Source organism: Urtica dioica, chromosome 8 (genome assembly GCF_054948205.1).
Source record: "Urtica dioica subsp. dioica isolate 48M chromosome 8, U.dioica_male_clone48M_v1_H2, whole genome shotgun sequence".
Lineage (NCBI taxonomy): Eukaryota > Viridiplantae > Streptophyta > Magnoliopsida > Rosales > Urticaceae > Urtica > Urtica dioica.
In genome coordinates this window covers 1428245-1438238 of record NC_142763.1, presented here as the reverse complement: position 1 = coordinate 1438238, position 9994 = coordinate 1428245, and the positions used below count along the sequence as shown (strand labels likewise).

The 9994-nt window shown below is 41.5% G+C and overlaps 1 protein-coding gene across 1 annotated transcript; it reads left to right on the top strand.

Moving 5' to 3' along the window:
* Positions 1-5249: 5249 nt before the first annotated feature.
* On the top strand, positions 5250-9960 carry LOC149387049 (uncharacterized). Its single transcript, XM_089623517.1, has 4 exons — positions 5250-5500; positions 6581-6694; positions 7166-7954; positions 8381-9960. Exons 3-4 carry the CDS (start codon positions 7432-7434, stop codon positions 9607-9609), a joined length of 1752 nt encoding a protein of 583 aa, XP_089479643.1. The 5' UTR covers positions 5250-5500; positions 6581-6694; positions 7166-7431; the 3' UTR covers positions 9610-9960.
* The last annotated feature ends 34 nt before the right edge of the window (positions 9961-9994 follow it).

The window sequence follows — 9994 nt, the reverse complement described above, 5'->3', positions numbered from 1 at the left end:
TACATCAAAATCTGCATTATTGCGCACAATTTTTTTCGTGAACACTTCCCGTGAAGAGCAATTTAAACGTATGCATAACGATTTTAAAACGGTCGTGCACTATACCGACAGAATCACAAAAAATATGGATAATGTTGTGGTAAATTCCACGTTCTATGAGAATTTTCTAATTACAATCGTGCAGGAGTCTTGTAACCATAATTTATATTATTTTTACTTGTCCTCTTTTTTTTCTTCTTTTTTTCATTCATTTACCATCCATCTTCTAATTGTTGTTGTTCTAATTATTATTTTCATTCTCGTTATCCTTCTTTACCTTCTCCTTCACTCTTTTTTTTATGTCTTATTCTTTTGCTTCTTTAATTTGTCCTCTTTTCGGTCTTCATATTCTTCTTATTCTTTTCATCTTTCATCTTCCTCTTTTTATTTTTTTCATTTCTTTCACGACGATTCTAAAATCATTGTGCAATATTTTCACAATAGTTGTACTCTTAAACAATCATGAAAGTCGATGTAGGTATTAGTACGACTTTATCGAGATTTTTCTCTTTCAAAAATTGAATAAGTGAAGACACATCATGCTGACTAATAATCATGAACTTGGTATTAACAAATCATCTGTCGAATTCGTTAATACACCATGTTTCTATATTTTATTCAATGAATAAGTTTATACATATAATTTACATTTTAGCTCAATTTGTTGTTTAATATAAAACACATCTTAGATCGATTTAGCTGATATATAATGACATATATTAAGCTGTTTGTATGTATTTTAATAAACAATCTAAGTTGTTTGTAGATCGTACAAATATTATTTCCGACAATTACTATCTCTTGATCAATTTGTCATTATTTTTTTTTAATTTATGAGGCGATTTTCTAATTATATCAAACTCTAAGGGTATAAATGCAAATATTCGTATATATGTACAACCTGACAAATTTTATGCAGATCTCCAAAGAAACCTCTCTCTCTCATTCTCTTTCTCTCGTCTCCATATGTATCTAATTAAAAAAATAAAAAGTGTGACTACGTCACCATTATAATTATAATTTTTTTTTTCTTCTCGAAAACAATAATTATTTGTTTCATTTTATCTCTCGCTCTCTTGAATTATAAAAGTGGTAGTTAAGTGATTAAGGAACGTACTACTAGGGTATCAAATGGAATCTCAATAATTGAGCGCAACAGCCAATGAGAAGTCGAAACGTGGATATGGATTCCGTGAATTGCTAGATTTTGGATGCAGCAATTGGGCCGTGTCATTGGCGGCTGTATCCGCTGCATCTCAGCCGCGCCGGCTCACATCAAGCCATATCTTCAGCCGCTCCTTAAAAAAAAAAACGGTAAAAAAAAATGTTTATTAAAACTGTTTATCTTTACACATAAGGTGCCTTAAAAAATATTTACACATAAAGAATAGCTTTCTATATGTCAACTATTGTATAAATTTTGAAACCGTAAATTTGGTTATTTTGCTGAAAGTTGAAATTTTGATTATTTTGCTAATTAATAAATTTTAAATGGCTATTTTGTACAATTTTTTCTAAATAAAATTGTAAGGATTACAAATTAACAATTTATTTGTACCATTTTCCATTTGTACATTCACTATACTTAATTACACGCAACAATTTAAAAATTATATTACAAATAAAATTTTTAAAATTCAAATAATGAAGATAAGCTCTCACGATAAAAGACATCACATGCAAAAAAATAGTGCCATCCAAGATAAATGATTGGAAGTGAAATGTTAATTAACATTAGATTATCAATTAACATTTACTGTTTAATTTATCATTTAGGTGTATTTAATTTTTATATTTATGATTGATAAAAATTATAATTTAACTTTTATTTTATGAAATTATGTTGTCAATTCACAATATCATCGCCAAATTTTGGTGAGGGAATAAAGAGAACGAGAAGAAGATCCATAGGTGCAAGTGGAAATAATTGACGGTCCACAAAGAGAATGGAGGGTTGGGATTCCGGGACTTGGAACGGTTCAATCAAGTCCTCGTTGCCAAACACGTGTGGAGGCTTGAGCGTAATAAGGGCAGCCTTGTTGAGAGGGTTTTCCGCGCAAGCTACTACCCCGACGGGAACATCCTTGACGCCGCTTGTAAGCCGAATGGGTTCTCTATTTTGGCGGAGCTTGATGTGGGGTAAAGATCTTATTGTGAGGGGTACGAGATGGAGGATCGGGGACGGGAAATCGGTGCATGTGATGGGAGATCGTTGGATTCCCTCTAGCCCCATAATTTCGCGCTTTTCCGATGTGTATCTTATTCCGGAGGATATGCGAGTGGCGGAACTCAAGCATAATGGCGGTGAGTGGAATGAAGTATGGGTTCGAACCATGTTTGAAGAAGAAGACGCATAGGATATCCTCGTCATCCCGGTGAGTGAAGATGAGATTCTCGACAAGCTTCGATGGCCTTTCTCCCTCGACGGTGAGTACTCAGTCAAGAGTGGCTATCGTGTGGCCATGACTTCTCTTGCTCGTGCCTCTCCGTCCCGGGTACTACCGCGAGGTGGTGGAACACCATTTGGAAGCTCTCACTCCCACCCAAAATCAAGCTTTTTGCTTGGCGGGTGTGCAAAGGGTGGATTCCGGCTTTGGTGAACCTTTCTCGGAAGAAGATCACCGACAATGACCGCTGTCCGAGGTGTTTCGGTAGACCGGAAACGGTCACGCATAGTTTATGGGGCTGCCGAAGGGTCCGTAAAGTATGAGAGTTCACTAGTTTCTTTGATTTCGTCAAGGATATCCGGGGATCGAGAAGACGCCACTTCAGTCTTCATCAAAATCATGGAGAACTTCGAGGTTAGTAACTTCGAATTATATGTGGTTTTGGTTTGAGAATTGTTGAATCATAGGAACAACGCGGTGGCCGGTCAAGCCGAGTGGAATGCGGAGAATACGGTGGATTGGACTGTAAATTTCCTTAGGGAATTCCGGGCTGCCAACATGACCTCACCACCGTGCCCCTCGCTTCGCTCGCAGCCGACCGACCGGTGGCAGCCCCCTCAGCCGGGAACGGTGAATAATTGTGTGGATACGGCCCTTGACTTGGCTAGGGGAAGATTCGGCACGGGGTGCGTCCTTCGCAATCATCGGGGGTGGGTCATCGCCTCGGAGATTTTGGTGAAAAATTCCGGTTTTCCCCTTCTCTTGCGGAGGCCTACGAGGTGCTTGGAGGGCTGCGTTTGGCGTCGGAGCTCGGCTTTTCCCGGTTCACCGTGCACTCCGATTGTCTTGAGGTGGTTCTTGCGATTAAAAGAAATTCTACACCGGCTACGGAGGTCGGTACGATCTTGGAGGACATTAAGGTTAGAAGGTTAGCGTTTTCTAATTTTGATATTTCTTTCATACCCCGCTCTTGTAACGTTGCGGCACATAATATGGCTAAATGCTCTTGTAACGTTGCAGCACATAATATGGCTAAATATGCTCTTAGAATGAACTCGGATTTGCGGTGGATGGGGTTTGTCCCTCCATGCACAATGCGAGATGTTATTAGCGACTTTATGTCTTGATGTAACCACGGTATTCTTCCGCCACCTAAGTAAGAGTATTAATTGTATTCTCTCGTGGTACCGACCACGTTTAAAAAAAATGTTGTCAATTAACATTTTAGTGTTTTATTCATAATTTAAATGTATTTAATTTTTCTTTTGTACGAACAAAATCATCTTAACTAAAAGTTTACATTTTTTTTTCAAACTACTGTACTATATTTTGAAGTTCTAGAACGATAAATTATTGGATTTTCGAAAGTCCCCTTCCTTAAATTTCAAGGACTCTTTATATGGATCGTCATCAAATTGGACATCTCGTTTTATGTTACTTAATTTATTTTGAATATTTCTTTGTGGAGTTCTACTTTATGCATGTTTTAAGTCTCTTGATCTCAGACGATCCGGTTTTCTTATCAACTATAGACATTTTTGTCAAATTATATTTGTTTTACTATATATTTAAGAACTTTCATAAAAGCACTACGACTAAGGTATTACACTATAATAAATATGATTAGTATAATCTATAATTTGATTTATATTATTGTTTAAATACATATGTCAACCTTATGAAATTTGGAGAGCTAGCATATTTTGCATATTTATCTAAATAAAATGCTCTTACAAACTAGACAATGAAGGTTTTTTAAATCGATATTTGCAGTATTTTATTATCGTCATATATGTATTCACATAATAACTTATATTGAAATTTTAGGCAAAAATTATGAACTATGTAGAATCATATATGAACCATCATAATCTTAAAATGAGGTCATATACACGTAAAGAGTCTTGCCCAAGGCTAAAAGGCATTGAAAGTAAAATACAAAAAAATTGATTAGGTTAACTAAGATTATTCGATAAACCTCTAATTTAAAATGAAATTTTTTTTATCAAACTAAATGAAGCTAATTAAATTTGATGAAAAAAATATTTCTTTAATTAAATTGAAATCATAATTAAGTTTATCAAATTTAATATATAAATAAATTCAGTTAATTTCAATTATCTTGACTCCTTAAAAAAAAAATTCAATTATCTTGACCGAAATTTTTCGTTTAATGGCCAACCCTTGACATAAATTTTCCACTAATATTGTGTTAACCTAACTTAACCATGTCCCTATCCAATTCAGGGGAAAACAGAACTAATTTAACATACATATACAATTCTTTGCTTATCACAATTTGACAAACTACGCCGAGCCTAGCCGAGCCGGCTTGCTCGAATCGAGCCAATATCAGGAATTAACTGAAGCCGAATCACAATTGCTACGTCACTTGCCAGCTCATCACCACTCGCCAAGAATCTTTAATTTCCATGTCTGTCCTTTTCAATTCGGGCACTCGCAAATACGACCCACCACCTTTTCCTATCTCAGCCACTCCTTTTCCTGGGAACAAAATGACAAAAATTCGCCCATCGATCCCCGCTCAAATGACCAAATCACCCCTCAAAACTTTCGGACCAACCGTTCCCTTCGAGGGCTTTCCCGCCTTTTCGTCCATACCGTCGTTTTCCCCAAAAAGCCCGCCTCGTCCAAGTCCAGTGTCCCACCGGGCCGTGAGGCCGCGACACTAGCGCGGGAGGGTATTTTCGACTTTTCATTCATTCTTTCCGTGAATAAAATATCAGCAAATGTGTGTGCCCATAGCATTAAATGGAGTGCTCGAATATAAAACGAGAGATTGTTTTATTAATTCACGCCCTAATAATATATACCTAGTTAGTGTTCGCTTACGTTTCGCCTTTCTCATTTCTCATTTCTCATTTCTCATTTCTCTCTGGTGTTCATTTTTTTTTGTTTCTCTCTTTGTATTTTTCTCTTTCGCTTTATATTTTGATTATTCTCTATGATATAGTTGCTGTTTTTGGTGCGTGTGGCTTCTCGAAGATAACTTCGAAGATAACTCAGATCCGAAGACTTTCCAGGGGTTTCATGCAGAAGAATCTTTCGTCGTGGTATATCGCTTAATCTCTTCAGTAATTTATTTATTTATGAGCCGTTATTTTGTGTGTGAATTATTGTTGAGCCTTTTGAAAGGAAATGAGTTTGTGGTGTTTACTTTTAGCTGGTTTTTTTTTCCTCCATTTTCTTATCATTTCTGAAATAGTTCATATATAGCTTCTTTACTGTGTGGTTTATAATTCATATGCAAATTCTTTTTGTTTGCTATGTTAATCCGGAAGCAAAACGATAGCCTTTTTGTTTTAATTTTTGTTATTGTGTTGTACTGTATAATTGCATTTTTCATTTTTTGTTGTTATGCTAATTCAATAGTAGTTTATTTTTTTTAATTTGCGATCTTAATAGTCCTTTCGATAATTGATTTTCACTGTCGAGTTATTTAATTTTTTTTTTTTGGGGGGGAATTTAGTGTTGAATTCTTATCATTGATTGTAATAGGTTTAGGATACTATAGTATCGTTGAAAAACAATTCTCTAAAGCCCAGAAGTGATTACGCTTTCTCAATCTCCAGTAGTTGGTTTCTATTGTCTCTCGACCATAATTGCATTCCAGGAATTTTTTTTTTTTTTTGTTAACCCTACTTGAAGTCCTATTCAATTAACAATAATGTTTTGATAGTTGATACCAAGTCTGGGTAATAGAATTTATACACAGCTGATACAAAAGCTGTGTGATTTTTACCCACAAAAAAGATTTGTTTGCCTGCAGCTGTTTAATTTTTTTTATTTATTTTTAGTTAATGAAATATTGATGTCCTTGTTTTCAAGAGCTTTCATCACCCTTTACTTCCCATTGGTCTCTTAGAAACTTTGTGAATTTGAAAAATATCAATTAATAGATTCTTTTGCAATGCAAGTAGGCCCAAATGTCTCGGTGACATATATTTTTAGGAGAGCAAGCGTAAGCATAGACATAATCATGGTACAAATTCTAGACCATTCGAGTGAGAATCGGATTCCGTTTTATAGTCAGTCAACAACATGATGCTTTTTTGGTTGGTATATCTATGTACTCTTTCTCTGATGAAGTACTCACTTGTGCGCGATTTTCTGTCCTGTTTTTTATTTTATAGCAAAGCAGAAGAAGAACGGAACTCGCCTAGCTAGCCTATGAACTCTGCTCTCGTTGTTATGGATCGGTATATAGCGACTGCCCAGAGAGAGAGCATGTTGCTCAGAAATAGCAGGTACATACTTTACTGATGATGTAATAATTAATTCATAGAAAGATATGGGACAGAATACTTGTTTGACTGTAAGAGCGGCGTTTCATTATATCGGTCCATTTATGACTGAAAATTGCTATTATGCGGACTGAGATTAGCATGTCACACCTCTTTCTCAACTGTAAACTGTTTTTCTGTTCTGGTTGTTATAACTGAGTCTAGTTGGTCTTTATCCTCATCCGTGACCCAGATCTTCCATTCTTTTCGAAAATATGTGTTACAAATTAATTTTAGGTTGTGTATAGAATATGTGTTACAATAGCTAAAGACTTGAACCTGCCCATTTTTCGAGTATGCAATTTCTTTCGACAGTTACAATTTTTATCCGCATTCCTATCTATTTTACTCTTTACTGGTTGCTCTGAACCTTGATCTGTCACCTATAATTGATCAAGTTTTCTCTCTTTTTTAACTGACCTTCCTCTTTTTCAGGGTTAATGAAGCTTGATGATCGCATAATTCGGAGCACAAGACGCTCCAGGGATCTGTGCCATTCGTTACAGACCATTCTTCTGAAAGGATTCTACCCCAGAAACGTTGTCAGATACTGCGATGGATCGAGCAGACACATCAGGCTTCGTTAGCGGTGGATGTAACTCGTTAAGATTACTCATAGTTTAGATCTTTCCTCTGCTCTGCTCAATAGAACTTTCTGTACAAAAGAAAACACACACGATCTCTCCTCACCGGTATCGATCATGGACCTGAACAAGAACAGTTTCATGTTCTCTCGCGGTAGCGGCAACTGCGAATTCGCCAATCACAACCCCGCCGGCGACACCACTCTATGCCTGAACAGCCCCGGCTTCGGCAGCGGAAACAGCCTCTCCGGGTTCGGGTGCAAACGGAGCAGCGCCGGGGCCGGCCTCTTCGCCCCTCACGACGACGGCGTAGGGCTGGTCCTCGGGCTGGGACCCACCCCGAGCGCGTACTCCAACGAGTACACGCGCAGCTTCAGCATGAAGAGAAGCTCCGCCGAGACCGACTCGATCCTCCAGCTCGGCCTCTCCGGCGGCGGCACCACCGTCGAGGGCTCGAGCATCTCGATGTCCTCGGAAGCCGAGACCAACAACAACCACACGACGTCCCGCGCGTCGGTCCCGGTCGTGGACGAGGGGTCCACGTCGGCGAAGAAGTCCGGCGGGTACATGCCGTCGCTCCTCCTCGCCCCAAGAGGGGCGGAGTCTTCGACAATCTCGTTCCGGAGCGACTACTCTAAAGGTGGGTATTTTCTATTAATTTACATTTTAACCATTCGTTTTGGTCAAATTTAACCAAACGATTAATTTTAACTGGTTATTTCATGGCTAACCAACTATCTCGAAAAATTTATTATTGAAACTACCGGTTAATTGGTTAAATCTTAAAAAAAAAAAGACGATTAACCGGTTGATGGTTCAAATTGGTTAAAAATTTATGCGGTTAATTATTAAAAAAATGAGGAAATAACCCACTTAGACTTTTGAAATCGCTGCTTAGTCAACTTTCAGTAAATATTAGGTAAATAGCCGCAGACTTGATGTATTTACACGTATTTATTTTCCTTTTTATTGTTGCAGTTAAGCTTTAAATAAGGCTTACTAGCAAATCAGATATGTAAATAAGGCTAGACATCTAATGGACCCTTTATTATTTTGCCCACCTTAGACTACTCGGAGGAGCAAGAGACGGTGGGGACGACGACGAGCTCCGAGCAGCAGCGTTCCGGGGTCGGTGGTGGAGCGGCCCCGAAGAAGTGCCGGTTCCTGGGGTGCCGGAAGGGGGCGCGGGGGGCATCGGGGCTGTGCATCGGGCACGGCGGCGGGCAGAGGTGCCAGAAGCCGGGCTGCAACAAGGGAGCCGAGAGCCGGACCGCCTACTGCAAGGCCCACGGCGGCGGGCGGCGGTGCCAGCACCTCGGCTGCACGAAAAGCGCCGAGGGCAAGACCGAGAACTGCATCGCCCACGGCGGCGGCCGCCGGTGCGGCCACCCCGACGGCTGCCCGAAGGCGGCCCGCGGCCGGTCGGGCCTCTGCATCCGCCACGGCGGCGGAAAACGCTGCCGCACCGAAGGGTGCTGCCGGAGCGCGGAGGGCCAGGCGGGGCTCTGCATCTCCCACGGCGGCGGGCGGCGGTGCCGCTCGGAGGGCTGCACGAAGGGGGCCCAGGGCAGCACCGCCTTCTGCAAGGCCCACGGCGGAGGGCGGCGCTGCGTCTTTCAGGGCTGCACGAAGGGTGCCGAGGGGAGCACCCCGCTCTGCAAAGGCCACGGCGGAGGGAAGCGGTGCCTGTTCGACGGCGGCGGGATTTGCCCGAAGAGCGTCCACGGCGGGACCAGCTTCTGCGTGGCCCACGGCGGAGGGAAGCGGTGCTCCGTCCCCGGGTGCACGAAGAGCGCGAGGGGGCGGACCGACTGCTGCGTCCGCCACGGCGGAGGAAAACGCTGCCGGAGGGACGGGTGTGGGAAGAGCGCTCAGGGGAGCACCGATTTCTGCAAGGCCCACGGCGGAGGGAAGCGCTGCTGCTGGCCCGCCTCCTCCGGCGGCGGCGGCGGCGGGGGTTGCGAGAAGTTTGCGAGGGGGAAGAGCGGGCTGTGCGCGGCCCACGCCACCGCGGCGGCGGCGAACGGGCGGCGCGGAGAGGGGCCGGGCGGGATGATCGGGCCGAGGCTGTTCCACGGGCTCGTTCCGGCGGCGTCGGGGACGGCGGGGAGCGGGGTCTCGGACTGCTCGCGGCAGCTGATTCCGCCGCAGGTTCTGGTGCCTTTGTCGATGAAGACGACTTCGGGCGGGTTCGATGGAGGGTTCGATATACCGGAGGGGAGGGTTCACGGCGGGCCGCTCATGTCCTTGTTCGGCGGAAGTTTGAACTTGAAGAATGTGATTGATGGTGTTTGAAGATTGGTGAAAAATAAGTTAAGCTAGGGAAGGAAAATTTGTGTATAGTACTTTTAGTAGGGGTTTTTTTTTTTTTTTAATCTGGGGTTTTGGGATTGGTATTATTTTTGTCATGGGCTCGGGGTGGGATGGGAACCGTAATTGTGCATAAGGTTTTTTTTTTTTGTTTTTTTGGTGGGGTTTTTCTGTTAATATAGGTTATGGTGTTTTTATTGTGATGTGAAAATGAATGGAGTCTTGATTCTTCTGCTCCGTTTGATTTGAATTTGAAATAAAAAAAAAGGGAAAGAAAGTCTGTATATTTATTTTATTGTCTTCTTTCTTTGTTCGTGTTAACTATTAGATTGCGATTCACCACCAATACTCGCGTCACGTTCCACCATAT

Coding starts and splice junctions, on each gene's coding strand:
- LOC149387049 (XM_089623517.1), top strand. CDS start 7,432: ATGGACCTGAACAAGAACAGTTTCATGTTCTCTCGCGGTAGCGGCAAC. Junction 7,955..8,380: donor CCGGAGCGACTACTCTAAAG/GTGGGTATTTTC, acceptor TGCCCACCTTAG/ACTACTCGGAGGAGCAAGAG.